At 44.1% G+C, this 23,168-nt stretch overlaps 1 protein-coding gene across 9 annotated transcripts in view; it reads right to left on the bottom strand.

The window, feature by feature from the left end:
* DUSP8 (dual specificity phosphatase 8) overlaps positions 1-23,168 on the bottom strand; it is a 143,176-nt gene that overhangs the window by 26,817 nt on the left and 93,191 nt on the right. For 7 of the 9 annotated variants that reach the window (XM_053272503.1, XM_053272476.1, XM_053272518.1 and 4 more), the window contains one exon: positions 22,323-22,397. The exons of 1 other annotated variant lie outside the window; for it this stretch is intronic. In XM_053272503.1, coding sequence (XP_053128478.1) covers positions 22,323-22,397 — 75 coding nt within the window. Of the gene's footprint in view, positions 1-11,048; positions 11,398-22,322; positions 22,398-23,168 lie in introns of those variants that run through there. One more of the 9 variants, XM_053272541.1, reaches the window with a different exon arrangement.

The raw sequence follows: 23,168 nt of genomic DNA, 5'->3' as shown, positions 1-23,168 counted from the left end.
TTCAAATGCAAACTAGGGCAGACCCTGCTTAGCAAAGTAGAGAATTCATGCTTGCTACACAAGACCAGCTCTCCTCCCAGCTCCATAGCAAATGAACTGTTTGAGTAGATAGCAAGTGCAAATGCTTGCTGTGGTCAGTCCCCTTTGGGAAGGACTACAGTGGTGTGCCCACTTGTAGCATGCATTTGTGACAAATGATTCAGAGGTCCACACCCGCACCATGCAATCTAGCCAGGAAAAAAAATGCAAAAGCACTCAGCTACATGTGTCATGGTTGGGTGAATGAGTCGTTAAATACAGAGTATTGTAAAGTGATTTACACTCTCTGTCATTTTAGAACGGGACTTGGACACACCTATACAAGTGCCCCTTGTTATCTGCTGTCTCAGCACCCGCGGTTTTGCATATCTGTGGTTGGCCAATGGAGATCCAACCCTGTTATACACAGTTTGAAAAATAGTGAGAATTCTCCTATCCACAGTTCCTGGGGGGCTGGACGTGACATCAGAGGTTATTTTCGGCCACCATTTTGCTAAATGGAGCCATTTTGTGGCTCTTTTGTTAAAAAAAACCCCTATGATTCCCCCCCCCAAAAAAAAATAAAAAATGGGGGTTTGGGGAGGCATTGCCAGACAACTGGAGACCTGGAGAGCAGAGTATGACACTTTATTTCATGTTTCTGCCTTTTTTAGCCTCCCTGAATCCCATTGCCTCAAGGTCTCATTATCTGCGGTTGCATCATAGGATGGACCCCCACAGATAAGCGTGGTGTAGTGGTTAGAGTGCTGGAATAGGACCGGGGAGACCCAAGTTCAAATCCCCATTCAGCCATAATACTTGCTGGGTGACTCTGGGCCAGCCACTTCTCTCTCACCCTAACCTACTTCACAGGGTTGTTGTGAGGAGAAACTCAAGTATGTAGTACACCGCTCTGAGACAAAATCTGAACCAGGAACCACCCAATTTGTAACCCAGTCAAGAGATCATAGAAGTAAACAAAATGAGGAAAGAAGATGGCAGTAAGTCTCTCATTATGGTGGACATGTTGCATTTCAGGTGAGTAACTGACAGGTATGAGTAAGAGATCAGACAGGGCAGCTTTAAAAATGGAAGAAGGTAGGATATCAGTCATCATGAGAGATACTTGAGAGGTGAGAAGCGCTTCAACCCCGCCGAACCCAACTTTTGACCCTGGCACTGGAGCTGTGTGCAAGCATACGCAGAGTCGGGATGCCTAGAGTGCCCAATTCCTGAGGGAATCCCCCAATGCACTGTGCTCGTCGCATGGTGTACTGTGGGATTCCTAGAGGCCGGGAAAATGAGTCCCGGCCTCTAGAAATCCATGCTGCATGGAGCAGCATGGATTGTGTGGCCACACAACAGGGTGCCAGAGAGGACATTATCAATCATCCAGTTGGAGGGGGGTGGGAGGGAGAGGTAGGTCCATCCTTGCCTCCCACCCACTGGCAATCCCAGCTGCAATTATAGTCACGTGCACAACCTTATTGTCTATGTCTGCAAGGCGGGATTGCAATTGTTTGCAATATTGTCGAAGACATATTCAGTTTGGCTGAACACAGGAAACTGTGTCACACAAACTGTAAAAATGAAGCTGCCACTTGCACATGAAGGAGGAAGGAACAGGAGGAGATGCTAGAGTATATGAGCTCAAGGCACTTTGTGGCTCATGCATGTCACAACATACCAAGGTTTGTCATTATGTCTGAACTGAACCACTGAGAAAGCATAGAGATCATAGCATTTTAGCTTTCATTTTGCAATTTACCGGACTAGATTAGAGATATGGATTTTCTTTCCTAACTGCAAAGCTATTTAAGATGTTAATATGCCTGCTGAGGGAAGGCCATTGCTAGATCAGTTAAGAAGAGATATTAAGCTCAGTACATAATTGTTTTGTTCTTTGGCACCAATATCAGTTTATACAGGGCCAACATCATGGGTTGGCAGAGTTGGTAACAGCTGAGGGGTCACTGCTGATTCCTGAGATCACCCCTGTGCATAGACTTCATGTAGTTGTAGTGGAGTGATTCTCTCAGGATCCACCCCAGTAGGAGGAAGCCCATGGAGGGCCTCTGAAACCTGAAGCCAGACCCAGGTTTATGGCAGTCATGTGTTTTTATAAAGCCATACATAAATTTTTAAAACTCTGTTCTGATTGACCAAGTATATTGGAATTATTAAGAACACCACACATGTAAACAAAGTCAGAATCCTTTACAAATCAGGGGAAATTGTTCTGTCGGTGCAGGGAAAACCTATGGCTCCTAGCAAATGATGAAACAAGAAAATCCAAACCGTGCACTGAGAGATGTCATGTCAGGGTGCCTCTGAGAAAAAGGAATGGTTCCAGGGAGCCCAAAGTACTTGCCCATGGGGGAGGCTGCCCACTCTATCCCTGCATGAGTATTGCTCTGGCCGTGTCTCCTTCCAATCCTCCACTGCACCTTGTTATCAGGAGCAAGTGAATTATTTTATAACTCCGGATGCAGCACAGCAGACTGCCCATTGCATCTCTGCAATAGGCTTGCCTCATTCCAGTCAGAGGCAAGCTCAGTGATTTCATGCAGAAATGTAACAGGTAAGCTCTTCTGAAGGCAGATCGCTCTAAAATAAAGCCTTTCCAGGATATGCGTCTCCAGTATAATTCCAGGGGGGAAGTGTGCCACCATATAAACATTTTACCCATATATAGCAATCAATCTCTATGGTCTAATTCAGCTCATACTGGCATGCTGCAAATGTGGGCTGAGTGGATATGTATACTTGTGTATATAGTGGCATCGGAAGTCCTCAGTTTCACCACCCACTCAGCTTGCAACTCAGCAATGGTGATGCTATTCTACCCACTTTCAGTAGCTTACAGTGACACAGTCCATGTGGTTTGAGTAGCTGCAAGAGCTAAGCAACCCACATTCTTAACATGTCAATTTGATTGCATGAATGTCTCCTGAGATTCCTTATTAAGCTCTTTTAATAAAATATCAGAACACCTTATACTTGTAAGCATATTTCCATCACCACCACCACTATGAAATGGAGATACATATTTATCCCCTTATGTTACATAGATGTGAAGATAGGCACACAGAGGTCTTAGAGGAAAACTGCATTCTCAAGGAACATCTTTTTTAAAAAGACCTTTAAGTGCACTCTTTTTGCAATTCCTCCAGTAGCAGCTGCCAACAGACTTACTCATGGTTTACCAGTCTTTTGGCAAGCCAGCTAATCAGACAGCCACTCAGTAGCTGCTTCTTGGGGAAATGCTGAAGAAAGTCCTGTGAGCTCATTCAGATGACTTCTGAGACTGAAGCCAACAAAGCAGGACTTGCAGGTCACAGGCTAGCATCTACTCTCTAAGAAATCCTTCTTGGGATTTAGCACAGAAGACAGATCTAGGAAAGAAGGATCACCCAATCCAAGCATTTTTAAAAGTACACCATTTGGATTTGTTTGCACAATAAGATCTGGTTTCTTTTATAGCTTTGGCCCTCCTGCAAATGTAGGACTGTAACTCCCACCATCCCTGACTGTTGGTCACTGTGGCTGTGGGGTTGTAGTCTAAAAACAGCTGGAGGGCCAAAGTTGTGCAGCCCTACTTCTTATCATGGTGGCTGCAACTCAGAGACATAGCAAGCTTGGAGAGGGCTCTGGGACAAAATGTGAAGAGGTGCCCTCCCAGCTTTTTCTGGGAAGAGGCAGGAGGGAGACAACAAAGAGCAAGAAGTTGCCCCACCAGCACGCAAACTCCTTCCTCAGGGGCCCAGGGACATTTGTCCCCTCTGCATTGTTCAATTATAGCTACATCCCTGCTGTGACTACTTGTTGTAAGTTCTTATTACTTTTTTGATCATAAGATAATTCTTCAATCACCCTTCCAGTATTTCACCCTTTTGTAAATAATGACATTTCTCATTAGCTTCCTCGCAGTCCCATGGAAATTCCCTTATTCCCCAAGATTGCTTGGTCGTTATTTCCCAGAACTGTTCTCTGTAATTCCCTTCCCTCTCTCCAATCACAATTTAAGTTGTTTTGCGTTATCTCCTTCTTTTAAACTATGTCCTCCCTCACAATTATCCTTCTATCGATTTGGATTCTTTTTCTTCCTCTTTATTAACGCTTGCGGGTTTGTTTCACTTTCTCTTAATTCTACTGTATGTGCTTTCAGAGGAGTCCCTTCTATTGCTGAAGATTTTGCTCCTGTTTACCAATCTTGTCCTTGTCCCTGGCCCCAAACTTCTCCTTGTTCCCAGTGGCTGTGTTTGAACAGCAGAGGACTTTGGCAAATTCCACTCCCAACACGATGATTTTATGAACTATTATTTCATAGCTACTTCACTTTCTCTAGCTCCTTTGTCTGCGGAACAGGCTTACTTTTGTCTGCATCTTTCACCATTTAATCATCTGTACCCATTTTCTTCTATCATTAATTCCTTTCTTTCATATTCCAGCTTCCCTTCCTTCTTGTTATTTTGCCTTCTATTTTGTCCATAAGGTGGAAACTGTAAAACAATAGCAGCTCCTACTTTCCACAAATATGTCTGTCTTTATTTTCTCCCGTTTCTTCATCATGTCTCAGTCATGCTTCTCTAGTTATTCTTCCTTGGCTCCTGTTTCTCCTTCTGGAATCAGACATCTTCCCTTGTGTTCTAAACCTCCCACTTTCCTACTTGACCCTGCTCCCCTTAAAGTCACCCCCCCCACCTCCCAGAACACTGGACTTCTGAATTGGCTTGGCGCTCCAGAAAAGGAGCCGAACCAGTTCATGCACATCCCTAAGGGTATACTCTTGAGCACCTCTAGCCATTAGTAGATTTAAAAGTTTTTCACTCAGACTAGCCTAGTACACCAGCAGGTAGTTTCAGGCCAGTGTTCCCTCTAAGGTGTGCGCGTGCTCACACATTTTTTGATGTCCACTCAGTTAATTTTAGATCCCGCTCAGGTTGAATCAGAAAGGCCCCACTCTGAACGCACATGTATGCACACTGCCATGATACTGCCGCCCAGAACAAAACTCATTCTGCACAGAGGAGACATTTTTTTCACTCTTTCAGGCGACACTGGATGGAGGATCACAAGCCTTTAAAGCAGATATTCAGAAATGTAGCAGACCGCCTTTTGCAATTCAACAGAAATAAGAGAACCCAATGTTTTCTTTCTAAATAGAGTCAGAAGGGAGGCGAGGCAAGATAGCGACTGGCTAACAACCTAACCATCAAGCTCCTGCCTGTCCTTGGGCATTCCCCCTCCCCAGGCATGCCACTCAAGGGGTTGACCCCATCCAGGGGGAGAAAATAGAGTTAGAAGATGTCCTTTCAGTATCAACTAGCTGTTGCTGTCTAGTGATTTGCAAGCTAGCTAGGCCAAAGTCAAATGGTTGTAGCTCCTAACTACTGAAGAGATGTAGCTCGACATCACTCGGTTTTTATCTGTGATCGGCAGCTTAGTTGGAAATGTAATGGCTACATTCGTCATAAATGTAATGGCTTCCTCACCAAAAGATCAACAGTGTAAAAATTCATGTGCACTGCAAAGAGAATTAAAGGTGCATCTTCTCCCTGTGCTGCCATCGCTCTGATATGGCAAGAGACAGAAAGGATTGCAAGATAAATTGTTGTCTAAAATCGTGGACTGTAAAGTGCAGGATAAACTTGCGCCTCACTCAAAGCTCCATCCAGATGCTGGCTGTATTGACCAATTAACTGGTCAGGTCTGTGGCCCCGAATCAGCTAGTAGTTGTATCAGCTGTATGAGAGTTCATTTTTAGTTGACACAGGGATAGTTGGTTTTTAGTTGATACAGGGCTAATGAACAATCAATCAATGGTACCATATAGATTGCAAGGTTGCATGTCAGCACATAGCTAACCTAAACTAACCCACAACTTTGTGCCTGAGTAAAGACTGTTTGAAGAAATCGGTGAAGTAGCAGACATGCGTGCATGCCATGCGCACGCGCATCAGCCACTTCCAGTACAATACTGACCGGGGCTGGAAAGAGGTACGCTGCAGCCCTGCATCAACACTTTTGGGGACAACGCTGGCAGGCAAAAAGCGGCAGGGCAGGTAAGGGCATGCCCCCCGTCTTCTAGGAGTTCACAAACCAGTTTGTGCACATCCCAATATACCTATAACCCACATCTCCTGTGCACTTGCACAGAAAGTCACAGCAGAGCAGTATTTCTGGGGTGTTGCTATGAGACACTGCTGGCTATTTCCTGGCACAGTTTACCTTCCCTAAAATATGATTGAGGAAGGAGCAAGGGGATGTTTGCAGCTGCATATGCATGTACACTCCACACACCCAAGTGCTACCTAATAACCCCTGCAATCTGATATATATTCATCCCGTGACAGTTGTTTTCCAGTTTGTTAGTGACCCAGTTCTTTCTCCTTTATGAATATGAAAACAATTTACATTACTAGTTTCTCTACAATTGTTCCATTTTACTACTAGTGTCTATTCCTGATTTTCTTGACAGCATCAGCAATGGACCTGCAGTTTGCTCAATGCTCTGATATTCTCATGACAGATCTTCAGTCGTGTGGCAAACACCTGTCTATACACTGAAACAAAACTAATGTTGATGCTTAAGAAAAAAGTCGCTCACAGGCTAGCCAGCATATAAATCTAAAATCCTTTTTTAATCCCAGAACAAAGGGTGCCTACTTAAGATTTCTTAACTCAGATTAGTAACCCTGTTATGATACTCAAAACAAAGCATGAGAAAATGTGTCCCCCGCGCCCTGCCCACCCAGCTTGGCTATGGGCGAGGGGATCCTGACCCAATGTAGTGATTCTGAGTATAAAATCAGAATGGTAGTTCATCAGGATTAAATGATGCAGAGTACAAGAGTATGTATGATGTGTGTACATGGTGTTAGTCAGCCTGTCCCTCCATTGTTCATCTGTAATGAAAAAATACTGCAGTATTGAAAAATGAACCTTATTATTAAGAGGAGTTAAGCTTTTGATTATTATATTGAAAAGTGCTGAAGGCCGCAGTTCAGCCCATCAAACACATGAATAATTCCTTCTTGTGACTGTAATTAAGAGGATTCTTGAATTTCTTGATGATTTACGGCGCAAATCCTGCACATTTAATTGTATATCTCACTAAACAGTTTCCCAAGGTATCTTATATAGGCAAATTCCCCAAAAGATACCATGGGGAAGTATTTAACGAGATATACAACTTTTCCTGATTTTTCAAACTTACCAATCTCACTTTCCCCTCTCCACAAATATAAACATATGAAGCTCTCTTATACTGAGTCAGACCCTTGGTCCATCTAGCTCAGTATTGCCTACACTGACAATCAGCGGCTATCCAGGGTATCAAGTGAGGGTTCTTCCCAGCCCTACCTGGGACTTTTACACACTGTGAGTAAAATGAGTTTACCATGAGTTTACTGGGAGGCTTTACTGCAAACTTGAAGCTGTCCCCCCAAAATAACACAAATAGTGGATTTTTTTTTGCCCCAGATATAAATCGCGCTACACTCTAATGTGCTGTGGAAAATCCGAATTGTGTGTGAGCTGCTCCCTGATACTTGTAGGGACTTCAGTGTAAATTTGGCCGATATGTAAATGCACCCCTTCCATTCCGGAGAAGGTGCGAGTTAAAGGGCTTTAAAAGCCCTGTGTGAAAAACTTCCTGGAGATGCCAGGAATTTAACCTGGGATCTTCTACATTCAAAACAATTTACAAAATTACAGCCCCTCCCCAACATCAAAATAGTGGTATTACCAAAGGTAGAGGAGAGAGGAATCAGTTTATTTTTCCTTCCTTTTATCCAGTATCAGTTAATTCAACAGACTGGGAGAACAAAAGAAAAAAGCTACAGGAATAGATAGACTACACAAGGTGAGGGGGGTGGGGAGTGCTCAAATACCAAAAGACCTTCACTCTGTAGCTCCAGCTGACAACCTCTGGGAAAACCCCAGCCTCTGCCATCATATTCCCTCTATCATCCATCTACTAATTTAATCGCTCTGGTGATCTTTTTGCTTAAGAGAGCCCTGTACATTCCAGTATGAGCTGAGCCAATGATGAAATCACAGTCCCTAAAAACCTTAGTCTAATCACAGATCTCTTGACACTCACAACTGTACTTCTCTCTCTCTCTCTCTCTCTCTCTCTCTCTCTGTCTCGCAGTTGGTCCTGTTGTCCATCACCAAGTCTCTTCAGTGCAAAACGACAGCCCAGATTTGATTCTTTTGTTTCCACACCAAGCAAGAGTTTTTGAGAATGACCTACAATGCTTTGTTCAGCATACTTAGCTTTTATCTATTGTTGTGCTCAGACATAACTGCATAAGTCAGAAGAAAAATAGTGACACCAGTTCCAGGGCTGCTTCACACATGACACTTTCCCCCTGTATATTACATATATTACTTTTGTATAGAAGAAGCATTAGCATGAACACCAAGGCTGAAGACCATGAGAGTATATTATTATGCTATGCATCCTCATATTGGGAATCCTAGTATTTGGAGTAGGATAAATAAGGAGCAACGAAGTCAGAATGGAGAAGCATGCCTGAGGTGCATCAAGTCTGCAATAACAACGAATAATTCTGACGATGAGTAAAGTTCATTTCTGAAGCCCATGAATCAGGGACACTCAGCAACATTTCCCCCTATATAGGATTAGCAAGAGTCAGGTCTGGCTTCCTTCCTCCAGTAACAAAATGGTGCTCTACTCCTCCTATCAGCGCAATTCGCTCACCATTTCTGATGCAGCCTCACTGCCCCCTGTGCAAGGGTAACTCTTGCTGTTTTGCCAGAGCCAAATGCTGAGTTTCTTCTTCTCCTCCTCCTCCTCCTCCTCCTCCAAGGCAGCAAGAGCAGCATTTTGAAAAACTGGCACTTCCCCTTAGTCTCTTCTGAGACTGCCTTTTCAGCTCTCTCGTTTTAAATGACTTTTAAGGATCCTACCTCATCAAGTTCCCATTTGAATTCTATTACTGCAGTGTAAAGGCAGAGTCAGGTCTTTGCAGGTGTTCCCCTCACAACCCCCTGCCATATTGACTCTCACTGTCTTCCTGTGCTGCACCAACTGATCTTCCTCTTCCGGCCCTTACCAGCCTTACCTCCTGCCCACCCACCCCTACCCCTGCTACTGGCATTATCATCAGTGATCATCGTCTTACTTCAGCGCCGAGACAATCATTTTCTATTTTCCCCAGTCCAGGTACTTTGAGAGCAATCCCACCCCCCTCTCATTATCATCATATTTTGTCTCTCTCAATACCCTTCAACATATTTACACAAATAAAAAAGGAAGCTCACTCCCCCACGCCCCGATTTTATAGATCAGGAATAACCACAGCAAACTTTACGCAGAATGTATCCGAAACAACAGTACACCTAGCTTCTCCACAGTCCCAGATCAACAACCAAGCCACTATGCCATCTGAAGGCACTTCTTCCCATTCGACAATTTAAAATAAAAAAAACAAAAAAAAACTTAGACCCATCATATGCTGGATATAGGCAGTGATGGCTATACTGGCTGCAGAGGACAGGATAGGGAAAGCTGAGGAACAATTCATAAAGGAGAATGGGAAAATATCCCACGATCATTTTTCAAATGAAAAATGTGCTTCATTTCTAATCTTGTCCAACCCCGTCATATTCCTTGGAAGTGCAAGAGCTCATCATGTAAGTAGGAAAGTAACCATTCATGTTGTTTTAAAATAAAATATTGGGCAACAACAGTCTTGAACAATCAGTCCTCCTGAGTTGCTGGTCCAGATTTTCCTCTGGTGAATGTGCCTCACTGGGACCAGCTTTACTGGTTCTAAGTAAAGAGAAATGTGTCATTTCCATACATGACTTATTACTAATGACACCATCTCTGGGCTATGCATCTCATGACACAAAAAAGACTTCCAAGCCCTGTAGGAGGATTCTCAATTTGCAAAGAGTGCAGGAGGGATGGGAAAGTTTAATGGTTCCACCATTTGGTAAAGTAGGTCATTCTTCTTTTAAAGCTACTTTTCATTCCTTTTCTCGCCTCTTAGCTAACCCTGCAGCAATAAGCCACTATGGAAGCCTTTTAGAAAAAGAGATAACTCTTGCGAGAGAAATGCCATCAGTTATAGTGGAAAATAAAAAGAAATGCTATGGTTCTGAAGCTGGGGATTGCACAGTACTTCTGTGCAATCTGCAGCTTCAGTGCTTCTTCCTTTACAGATTCTTCCCCCACCTTCCCTTCCCTCCATCTGCACATTCTTTTGATAGAGAGATTGGCCCCTAAAGAAGGCAGCAGTAGATGTAAGATGCTTCCTCATGCATGGAGATGTCCCCAGGAAATTTCCACTGCTCCCAACCCTTTTGCCCTGCAGAAGTGAACATGTGGTGGGTTACATAAGAAAAGAAGAATCAGCCTTTCTCCTCCGAGCTCCCCATTGCACTCCATTTCAGTCTCTTCCAATTTGTTGTGAAATTAAGCAGTTTTTAGTTCTAGCCTCCCTGGATCCAATTATAGAGGTAACACTTCTGGTTTTTAGAGGGGAACTGCAGGACTAGATAGGGACACCTCCTCTACTACTGAATATCCATATTCTTATATATACTCTTCTTGCAGCAGAAGCCAAAGGGGTCCTGAAACAGTAGCATATCTCCTGGTTAACTGGTGGGGGTGGTGGGGAGGCTGGCTGTCACACTGACAGCCCAATCCTAAGCACGTTTACTTAGACAAAAGTCTCACCGATTTCATTGACATTCCATATGCTTGCTTAAGACTGCAACCAATGACCTGAATCCCCAAACCCAGACAAAATGATGGGCATCAAAATTGTAAATTTGTGCTGTCCTTCTCTGTCCCAGTGACTGCAGGATGCCAATCCCGTGCCCCGCTTGGGATGATCTCCAAAATAGAACATGGTTCAGACTAAGGAAGCTATTCTTTGCACTGCTCCCCACCACAAAAGCTATTTCCCCTTCACACCAAATCCATGCTCCATTCATTTCCCATGCACATTCCCATCTAGAAGGGTGGGGAAAAAAGTCAGAGGACCAACCTCGCATGTCCCTGCTCTCCTTCATCCGTCTCACCCTGATTTTCAGCTTCATCTGCCCCTTGTGCATGTTTGGCCAGAGCTGGTCCTCAGAGGGAGCGATCATAACATCCAAAGGCATCCAGGCAGCTGGGCTGTGTCTCTCCAAGAGCTACCTCCTGCCCTCGCAAAACAACAGCTGGCGGAGGTGGGGGGAGCCTCCTCTTTCCCCAAAGGGGGGGGGAGAGGGAGCCTGAAATACCCCAGGTCCAGCTTTTGGGAGAGGGGGAAGGAAGCAGGAGGTAACGGGACAGAAATCTTACTGCTCAGGAGGATTATTTTCCTCCTCTCTTCACTCCTTGTGAATGTGCAGCACCAGCTCCAGTGAGCCTGAATGAGCTCAGCACATGAGCAACAGCCGTGCTGATCCACCAAGGAGCAGTCATAGCTAACGGGTCAGGCATGCAACCGCATTCCTTACTCAGCACACAGACATGCAGTTTAACTGAAGGGCTACGCTACTGGCATATGGTTTGCTCAGCTGCTTAAAGAGACAACATCCCATTTTTATCCCAGGTCCTAGCTGCTGTTCCAAACTGCCGCAGACAGCAGGGACCAGAGAAGCAGTTCCAGTGCATTTTGTTTTGACAAGATAATATATCTGGGTGGTAATATGAAGCTCTAGAATGCTGTGTAGCCCAGCTAATCCATTTTCGATACGCTCTTCGGAGTACAAATCACCAATAGGAAGCAGGGGGAAGTGAGGCACAGCAGCTAGAGCATGGGCCAGTGTAGCTTAAGGTTGCCGTCTCCCCTAGATTTCAGGGTATTTACTGGATTTTAAGCATGCTCCCCAGCGCCCATTTCGCTTGCATGGATTCCCAGCTTTCATGTTTTTAATAAAAGCTAAGCTCTAACCCTTGCAGAAGCCGAGTTAAGGAGCAAAATGTACAGTCACTATTATGTTCCACCGCTGGACTTAGGGAAAGGCAGGTGAAACACAGAAGGCTGGCTGGGAGAGGTTCACACAATAAGTAATCCCCCTGAGGAATGTTGCCTTTGTTTTTTGTCAGCAGGGGATCTCTATAGGGCGGTTGAGAGGACAGCCTCATTTTGGTGTAAATCACTGCCTACCAGTGTATTGTAATAGTTAAGGTTTTGGGCTTTATAGTGCAATCCATTCTATGCCGTGCCTACTTAGATGCAAGTACTACTGGTTTCAATCAGATTTTCTCCCAAGTAAGTGTGTACAGGATTGCAGCCTTAATTGAAAAGCTCAGTGTATTTTTTGTTCTATTGCAGCTATTAATATGTCAAACTTTGTGTAGTCTTCATTTATTTCCTACAGATATATAATTTTGTTTTTGTGTTGCTTAATTTTGATTTAAGCCACCATTAATTTCTCCCTCCCACCCCCACCCCCCGCTCTTTTCCAGCCTATACTAGCGTTCTAAATCAAAATAAGTCATAGAGTTACATTTTATTTATCTCAGGATGTAAATGGTGACCATGACAAGGCTCAAGCATGAAAACCTTAACCCCTAGCACCAGTTTTGTAGAGTCAGTTGTAAGAATTCAGTGGTGATGAAAATGCACTCAGCACTGCTCCTCAGCATGAGCTTTGATTTGGTATCTTCATCAATAATTAACATATTTAAACTAATAAATAGCATATGTATTCATTGATATTAAGGTATTGGGAAATGGAGTGGGCTAGTAGTCTACACTGCAGTTGGTGAGGAATCCATGACAGTACTAAAGGTAAAGTGTGCTGTCGGGTCACTGTTGACTCCTGGTGACCACAGAGCCATGTGGTTGTCTTTGGTAGAATACAGGAGGGGTTTGCCAGTGCCATCTCCCACGCAGTATGAGATGATGCCTTTCAGCATCTCCATATATCACTGCTGCCCGATATAGATGCTTCCCGTGGTCTGGGAAACATACCAGAATGTATTCGAACCGGCAACCTCTGGCTTGCTAATCAAGTCATTTCCCCACTGCGCCATTAGGTGGCTTCATGACAGTACTAAAGGTAAAGTGTGCTGTTGAGTTGATGTCAAGTCCGGGCAACCACAAACAGCTTATTAGACAAGGTTAAAAACTGAACTTGTATATTATAAAGTGTTGGGATATAAAGTCTTGTCTGGGTGTTTAATGCTCAGGTAAATGGTCAGGTAAAGAGATTCCAAAGAGAAGGCCTTGGGAAGGATATTTAGATGCCGTGACATGTCTACACCTACAAAGATTAGAATCGTTAGGACAATGGTTTTCCCTGTGACACTCTATGGATGCGAAAGCTGAACTTTGAAGAAGCAAGATAGAAAAAGCATGGATGCTTTTGAACTTTGGTGATGAAGACGACTTTGGAGGATACCATGGACAGCCAGGAAAACAAACAAATGGATCACAGAACAAATCAATCCAGTATTTTCACTTGAGGCACAAACTATCATACTACGGACACATTATGCAAAAACCCAGCTTCCTTGAGAAGTACATAATGCTGGGGAAAGTTGAAGGAAAGAGAAGAAGAGGACGACCAGGAACAAGGTGGATGTCGATTATGACAACAATGATTGCACCACTGAGAGACCTTAAAGGCCAAGTTCAAAACAGATCATCCTGGCGAGAATCTATCTATGTGGTTGCTAAGAGTTGACACCGACTTGACGGCACTTAATCAATCAATCAAATTTACATAACATGACACTCTATAACATATAAATTAGGGTGCTTAGATTTGGAATGCTTGAATATCTCAAAACAGTAGTACACTTGTTGGTAACCTCCAGACTTGATTACTGCAATGCGCTCTATGTGGGGCTGCCTTTGTACGTAGTCCGGAAACTGCAATTAGTACAAAATGCGGCAGCCAGATTGGTCTCCTGGTCATCTCGAAGAGACCATATTACTCCTATATTACAAGAGTTGCACTGGCTGCCAATAAGTTTCCGGGCAAAATACAAGGTGCTGGTTATAACCTATAAAGCTCTAAACAGCTTAGGCCCATGGTAATTAAGAGAGCGTCTTCTGCATGATCCCCATTGTCCACTGCATACATTGGGGGAGGCTCGTCTGTGGCTAACTCATGTCGTCTGGTGGCCACCCAGGGATAGGCCTTCTCTGTTGTCATCCCATGACTTTGGAATGCACTTCCCGTGGGAATAAGAGTCTCCCCATCTCTAGCGGCTTTAAAATAAATAGATAGATAGATAGATAGCTAAATAGATAGATAGATAGATAGATAGAAGTCCTAGTGGAGCTACATCTCCTAAATGCTGCTTTCTGCACAATTGGCTGTGGATATTTGTGTGAGGAGAGGCTGTTTGAACTTCACTTGTCTTTTTACCATACAAAATCCTGTACTGTCCTCCCTCGCCAACCGCTGGTTTCCCAATTGCGGGTTTGAGTATCCATGAATGGGAAATCGTGACCGGTCTCGCCACCCACGACATGAGTATCTGTGGTTTGGCAAGATTTTTTTTTTCAATTTTGGGTTGTCGTCGTCATGATTTTCAGGGGTCAGGGGGTCATTTTCAGGGGTCCCCTTCACTCCTCTTACTCACTCCTGGTGACGGGGGGGATTTTTTCCTAATTATTACAATATTATGCGGTCCTTTTGCGACCATGATTCCCCTAACCCCCTGTTTGCCATTGATTTCAATGGCTCATCTACTGCAAATTCACCAAACACGAGGTTTTCCTGGAACGGAACCTTCGCAGGTGAGGGAATGACTGTATATCATTAAGCAGGAGGTTCATGCTGTCCCTCCTTCTGGCTAGTCTCACTCGTGCTCTCCTTGTGGAGAGGGGAGCTCATCTTGTGGGAGTAAGCATGACTTCTCCCCTTAGCTAAGCAGGGTCTGTCCTGGTTGCATATGAATGGGAGACTAGAAGTGTGAGCACTGTAAGATATTCCCCTTAGGAGATGGAGCTGCTCTTGGAAAAGGAGAAGGTTTCAAATTCCCCCACTGGCTTCTCCAAGATAAGGGTGAGAGAGATTCCTGCCTGCAACCTTGGTGAAGCCCCTGCAACCTGTGAAAACAATATTGAGCTAGATAGACCAATGGTCTGACTCAGTATATGGCAGCTTCCTATGTTCCATTAATGAAACCATTCTTTTTAAACAGCTAATTTGCACCATTTCATGGGCACTCATTCAGATAGAATCAGCTTGCAATTAGTCTTATAGAACAATCAGGGCCGGACTCGGAGCACTGAGAGGGCGGTGGAATGTATGTGGGGAGGGCGCCGAGCTTTGAGCCGAATAGGTAATTAAGGGTGGGAGTTGGGGTGCAGGGGCGCCACTTGGTTGGGGCGCACTGGGAATATGCCCTGTTGCCCTGTGGGCCAGTCTGAGCCTGAGAACAATCAGTGGTCCTAGACAGATTGTGCAGCTCCATGCGCATCAAAATCCACCATCCAGTCAGTTCAATATGACCATCGTGACATGGATGGGGATACCTTATCCAGAGCTTCATCATCTCTTGTGTACAGAAGGCTACTTCCATGTGCAGCTCTCTTGGGAATTGTTCTTTCAGCCAGTGCTAAGCCTGGCTATTCCATTATCCCAGAGTTCAGCAACTACATGATCTGGTCTCTTCTCCTGCACACTCCATCAAATTTATTGGGGAATGTATGGGTACAATTCTGCAAATTCAGCATCATCTTTTAAAAATTAAACTTGCAATGCACATGCACAGAAATTGTTCTGCAATAGTGAGGGCACTATTTACATTAAATGAAATACAACAATGCCAGTCTAAATGCAGTCTAAGTTGATAAATCCCTTTCTCTATTCCTAAGAACAAAAGAACCCTGTTGAATCAGACCAAGGGCCGGACCTATCGAGATCAGGATCCTTTTACTAGCAGTGGCCAGCCAGATGTATTATTATTTGTCTTCTAGCAACTATGCAAAGACATGCTTGGTTTTTCTGCAGACTTCCTGAGCATCTTTAGCAAGTCGCTTAATTTTTCTGCCCTTTGCTCCTGATTGTAACACAGGAGTAAAGGCAAATTCCCACAATTTTAAAGACTGCAAGACACAAATATTAAAGACTGCAAGATGTTCAGAAACCACTAAGGTAGAAGTGGTGTCCACATACCACACCCAACTTGCATAATCTTCATGTTATAATTTCATATCACAGCAAGCCCTCTTAGAAAGAAATAAACAAGGGATTTTATACATTCTTTGACACTGGAGAGGAAATATTCTTCTAACCACCCCCATTAAAAGACTACAGAAGAAACTGCCTTGCTGGATCAGACCAGGATCCATCTAGTTCCAGCATTCTGGCGGCTGTTGTGGTTGGCCAGATGTCTCTGCAAACCCACAAGTAGGACATGAAGGCAAATTTCCATGCTAGGGATTATTAGGAAACAATAATTTTAATCCTCTGTTGTGAGCCGCCCAGAGGACAATTTGTTATGGGGCGGCTAACAAATAATGTTTATTTATTAATTGATGTAGCTGTTGTTGGAAAGGGACTGAAAATAAAACAGGGAGAGTCATAAAGACCTTAAACAAAATATGAATATGTCCTGTTTATAAATCATGTGTGCACACGTATAAGTATAGAAAAATGACTATTTCTAAAATGCTTTGTTATAAGGGAATAATTCATAAAAAGAAGACTCAATGGAGGCAAGCTTGTGATACAGTAAACAATCAGAGGCATCTGGCTTTCCTGCCATCGCTCTGCTGCTGAGGTGTCAAACTCCCCATGCAGAAGATGCCCAGGAGCTACAACCTCTTCCTTTCCCCCTTATGGAAACATTGCCATTTTTAAAGCTGGGGGTGTGGGGGGGGGGACGGGACCAGTGGCTCATTTTTAAAAATACTCTCTCTATATATCTGTTCCCAGCATATGCTCCCTTTTAACATTTTGCTTCTCAAAATCCCTTTACCAGCAACACCACAGTCCCCACTTACTCACCAGAGATCTGGGTAACCCCTATAGCTCTCAGATCCCCAGTCCCCTCTCATATGCCACTGCTTGTCCTCAGCTCGAGCACCATAAACATCCCTCCCATCCACGTTTCCTACTCCACTAGCTACCACTGCTACCCTTTCTACATCCAACCTCCACAGCAAATCTGCACTCTGCTCCAATGCACTATACCCCATTCTCCTATTATTATTTTTTTAATGCTCCCACACTCCTAATTTGAAGGGATTGGTAGGAAAGGCTGATTCTGAGGCACACAGGATCAGTAACTAATTTTTGCTCTGCTAAGGGCATTGCTTCCAAGTCCTGAAGTCTTGGTTCAGTAACGTGTTGTGGAGTATAGTAGGGATGCTCCAGGCGACTTTGGGGACCCAGAGGGCTCCTGAGCTTTGATGCTTTCCAGGCCTGTTTATGAGTGAATGGTTCCCGATTCTATGGCTAACTGTACAGGATTAGATGAACTAGATAGCATGCTTTGTCTTTTTAAACCCAAAGATTTATGAGGACAAGGAATCCAAGGCTGAGCTGTTTCATGGGAATTAAGGAAAAACACTGAAGAGTGACATCACTCCCGATGAAGTCACCAGCACTAAATTAACCCTCTTGCCATCCCATTCCATGATTGGAACCAGTATTCTAATGTGACTTGTTATTGTAACAAATACGGGCTTGAACTTGATTACTGTCAGATGTGGGTTGGAGTTTAGAGAAGTGCAATGAAACTACATTGGTAAGCAGAGTCACTGTTTAAACAGAGGCCATATATAGAAACCTGAGACACTGTTCCTGTTAGCCCCCAGAGCCAATAGGTCTGCCCCAATTGCTTAATACAGGGGTTTTCAAACTTGGATCCCCAGATGTTGTTGGACTGAAATTTCAATCATCCTCAGCTTGAGAACCCCTGGCATAATATGTCATGCAACTATACTACTATTCAAATGGGATACAAGAACATAGCTTTAGCTGTTACAATCCACCACCACCCTGCCCCCAGTATTCTGAACAATTTTCTGAAATTGGGCAATATTTTCACCGGGTAAAGTAGGTTTCAGAATCTCTCTCTCTCTGTGTATGTGTATGTATGTATGTATGTGTGTGTGTATGTATGTATGTATGTATGTATGTATGTATATGTGTGTGTATATATATAGATATATATATGTGTGTGTGTGTACATATGTGTGTGTGTACGTACACACACACACACACACACACACACACACACACACACACACACACACAGAGTCTGTTCCCTATACATTCCTACACCCTTTGAACTATCGGGACCAAACTTTGCAAAGCAACTTCCTATGACCCTACGAGTAACATAGGGTACCCGGGAACCCCGACAACCATCCCGCACAGACAGACAGACATACAGCAGATTATGGTTATGGCTGAAGAAGAGTTGTCCATTGATATGCTCTAGGTTTCTATACCCGAGCAATGCCGGGTACTTAAAGCTAGTGTGTGCATGTATTCATATATAATCAGCTTCTGAAATTGTATCCTCTTGGTATTATGGTAGGGGTTTACATTAAAAATCTCCCCATGTTCTAAAAACTTTGGATAGTGATGATAACCTAACAGTTACCTGTTTTTTAAAAAAATATGCTGAACTGCTGAAAAAGAAGGGCCAAATAAGACAACAGATACCCTACTGTATGACGAGTACCTGTTTTTGTCTCAAAGGTAAAAAGCAGCTGCTTGGGGCCCCAGTTCAGATGGGTTGCCCTTGGCCACCTAATCCAGACTGGCACCACACAGGTAAAAGGTAAAGTGTGCCATGGAGTTGGTGTCGACTCCTTGCACCCACAGAACCCTGTGGTTATCTTTGGTAGAGTTCAGGAGGGGTTTACCATTGCCATCTCCCGCACAATGTGAGACAATGCCTTTCAGCATCTTCCTATATCACTGCTGCCCCATATAGATGTTTCCCATAGTCTAGGAAACATACCAGCGGGCATTCAAACTGGCAACCTCTGGCTTGCTAGTCAAGTCATTTTCCGCTGTGCCATTAGATGAACAAAGAGCTAAACCTTGCTATAGTATGGATCAGGCTCTTGAACAACCACTATATATATTTAAAGAGACACACACACACACACACACACACACACACACAGAGGCCCCGGTCATCCAAAAAGCATATAATCTATTTCAGTTCTTAAGTAATCAAAAAAGCTTCACAAACATAACCGTCAGGGAAAAGGTTGGTAATATGAGTAGAGCGTGAGGCTGGGACCTGAGTTCTGAGAGCTATCACAAATAAACCATATAACCATGGGGAAGTGACTACAATGAGCTGCATGACCCTCAGTTTTCCATCTGTAAAATGGGAATGTCATTTATGCCACTCCTTGTCTCAGATCATGAAGTTCCTTGGAGTAGAGACTGTCTCCCGCCAGGGCTTCTTCTGCTCCCTCTTGGACAGCTGGGCGCCAGTTTAGAAGCGTACTAAGTGAATTGTTTTCCTTAAAATAAAAAGTATTTTTGGCAGATGCAAGTTTCTCTGCTCTGCCTGCTTTGCAGGCAGCAGAGTCCATGTAGATACTACAGTTGCTGCTGTTGCCTACAACATGCACTGGCAAGCATCAAACAAATTATTGACACAACACAACTTGAGATCATTTTCTCGTAGATTCAGAAGAAAGCAGTCAAGGTGTCATGTCTGCATTATAGTACTGAAAAATTTCATAGGGAAGAGCTGGTTGTCATTCAATAAAAGGAACTTCTATAATGATGCTTTGGGTAGGTCTTCAGGAAAAAGGAGGATAGGTGTCTCAAAAAGAAATAAATGTGAACTGGGAACAGATCCTTATGTTCTCTCCCCGCCACCCCCACCTCTCTGCCTCCTGCTTGCCAGAAATTAAATATGAAGTGACATAGTACTTCTGCAATGTTAATATCTGGAAGTCTGTTCTTCTCAGAGTTCCCCTCCCCTCCCCTCCCCTCCCCCACACCCTTCCCTAGTTTCTTGTTCTTGGTCCAACTGTTACAAAAGCTAGTTTGGCAGAGTGGGGGAAGAAAGTGGGTGGGAGAGCATTCCAAAGAATAATTATAGAATCAGGAAAACAAGTCTTCTGATGATAGCATTACTAAACAGCGAACACACAGACCTGGAATACAATTGACGCAGCCACGTGATCTGGCTCTGGCTCTTTGAATGAAACATACAAGTTTGGGGTAGCAACTATGTTTCCTGGTGGTCAGCCACCTCAAATGGGGATCAGGGGTTGGTCAAACCCGGCCAACATAGCCGCTATTCTCCCCACTCTATTCTTCCCAAATGGACAGCAGAAGAGTGGGTCAGACAGTGCCAGCATTAGGATGCATATCCCTCTTTCTGGTGTGCCCCATCTTAGTCTCTTTTCCCTTTCCTCTCCATGGAAGAAAGGAAGTGACAGATTAGGGTGCATCTTGCCTCTAACCTCTCCTTTCCTTTGAGCTGCTTCAGGAAGCACAGAGGAAAAAGAGAGAGAAAGAGGGGACAGGCAGCTAGGGGGCTGACAACACTTTTCACAGGACCATGCTTGCCAGTGCATGTTGCATTGTTTTAGGGAATCTGATCTTCTCCAAGGCCCTGAGATACATAGATGAGACTGGCAACCAGTATCCTATATTTGAAGTAAATCTACAAAATGTTGAATTATGCAAGGGCAAGTGGCCCTCCCCTTTTTCCCTTCAAAATCTTTTTGAAAGAGTAGCTATCCCTGAACCTGGATTTGCTTCACCTTTACTCTTTTTCAACACTCCAGCTCAATACCTTGTCTTGGTGTGGAAGAATGAAATTAAGGCTGTAGGATGCATGATTAGCCAGACTGCACATGCATGACCAATACAATCAACCAATGCTCACAGTATGTCTTTTAGAACTCAATCCACTCCTGCTGCTTCCTTAACAGCTCTCCCTTCAATTCTCCTCTTTTCTTTCCCTAAGATTACGTAGGTCATAATAATGGAATGGATCTGAAAGACCAGTGTTGAATCCAAATTAGTTAAATTAGGGTCACCCATGTTGTCTTCTACAAGCCACCTAATGGCGCAGTGGGGAAATGACTTGATTATCAAGCTGGAGGTTGCCGGTTCAAATCCCCACTAGTATGTTTCCCAGACTACTGGAAACACCTATACCAGGCAGCAGTGATATAGGAAGATGCTGAAAGGCATCATCTCAGACTGTGTGGGAGATGACACTGGTAAACCCCTCGTGTATTCTACCAAAGACAACCACAGGGCTCTGCGGTCGCCAGGAGTCAAAACCGACTCGATGGCACACTTTACCTTTTATGTTGTCTTCTAGTGACTAGACCTCAGAAAGAAGCAGAGATTGACCTTAAAGTTAGGGTCAAATTCACCATTTTATCAATTACTCTGGATAAAATTGTCCCACAATAACAGATAAGGAACAAGCCCTAAAGGCAGCTCCTTGTCGTATGGGTTCTGTGCAGCTGTTTTCCTCCCTGAAGACTCAGAGGCCATTCTCATGACCAGCCGAAATCAGGCTGAGGGAGCCCATCCCAGTTTTGGCTGGTCGTGTGCTGCAACGGAGCCACATGGCTCCCAGCAGCCTGTCTTAAATGTCCCCAGTTAGTGAAGTTTTTCCTGGTCATGTGTCACCATGGCAACTCATGAGTAGACCCCTGACGGGGAGGCTACACCTTCTGGCGTTGGGGGACTCCCCAGAATGCACTTGCATGGGACATGCTGGTACTTCCAGGGCCCAGGTGGCCCCCGATCCCTGCCACCCCAACTGGCTCCATGAAGGAGCCAGTAATTGTGTGGGTGGCCCATCTGGCCACCCAGGGTGAGATGCCTGCTCATGTGCGGGGAGAGTGGGTCAAGCCCACTCTCCCCACAAACCCCCTTACATTCATGTTCATGTAGAACAGGGCTGCACATCTTCAGCCCTTTAGCTGTTGTTGGACTACAACTCCCATCATCCCTGACTACTGACTACTGTGGCTGGGGAAGATCAGAGCTGGAGGATCAAAGTCGTGCAGCCGTGATGTCTGTACTATGTCCAACCTCAACTACTGGTCTGGCACCCCAAACCTTGCGAGTTGCTCCATTTACCCCTTAGGAAGAAACTAGTTTTCCCTCAGCTGTGGAATTGTTGTTGTTGTTGTTGTTTTAAAGGTATAATATGCAGACTGGAATGGCTTTAGCTGCCACTAATTATGAAAAAACATTTGCAACAACAAAGGTATTTGCAGAAGCTTCAGTGGCTGTAGGAAAGTCTTTGCCTTGCTTCACCAAGCATGCAAGCAGATCCCAGCACAATTAAAAACTTCGAACTCCTACTAGAAGATGGCTGAGACAAAAAATACTGAATGAAAACAAACCTTCATGTAATGAGGCTTCAATAACAGAGTTGGCTGCTCCCAGTGCTGGCCGTGCCTCTTTGTAAGATGACAAATCTGCAGAAAAGCATTCAGTGGAATTACGTATTGGCCCTTTTTCTTCCAGAGCTCAATTCAGTGTGACTTCTGAGAGGACAGGCAGACTAAGGCTGTACTTACATGAATAGGTCTGCATGTGCAGTTTTGCTCTGCATCAGAGCAACCCTTTTGCTGTGAAACCATCAGCTGTTGACCTTTATTTATGTTTCAGCTTTTTGACCATAGTCCTCAACACAGGTAGGACATAAAAAACAATTTCCAGTCCAAATGAATAATGTAATTAATATATAACAAGTTCAAATCAATTTAAGCATAAAAGAGCACTAAAGAAGTCATCATTTAAAATGGCACCTCCCAACCCCCTACAACTAACCGCCCTGAGCCAGCTCGGAAGGACGGTATAAAAATCGAATGAATGAATGAATAAACAAACAAACAGACAAAGCTAACACACACATTTTTTAAAAAGATGTTTTCACAGCTCTCCAAATAGAAGTTGTCAGGCATTCTTCTGACACAATGGAATTCCACAATTGTGGGACCCTTAACAAGAAAGCCCTACTACCAGAAAAGATCAATTTCTCCCCTGAAATTGTTCCACACTGATTGCTTGTCTACATAAACAGTTAACAATAGCAGTAGCTATCCATAAAGTAGCAGTGCCTATTACATGAAGCTTTGCATAGTGTTCCAAATCACATGTTGAGAACCTATGTGATTAAGGTAAGGACAGCCCTGCTGGATCAGACCCGAGGCCTATCTAGTCCAGCATGCTGTTCCACACAGTAG

Source organism: Hemicordylus capensis, chromosome 1 (genome assembly GCF_027244095.1).
Source record: "Hemicordylus capensis ecotype Gifberg chromosome 1, rHemCap1.1.pri, whole genome shotgun sequence".
Classification (NCBI taxonomy): Eukaryota; Metazoa; Chordata; class Lepidosauria; order Squamata; family Cordylidae; genus Hemicordylus; species Hemicordylus capensis.
The sequence above is the reverse complement of the archived record's forward strand: the minus strand, read 5'-3'. Positions and strand labels throughout refer to the sequence as shown.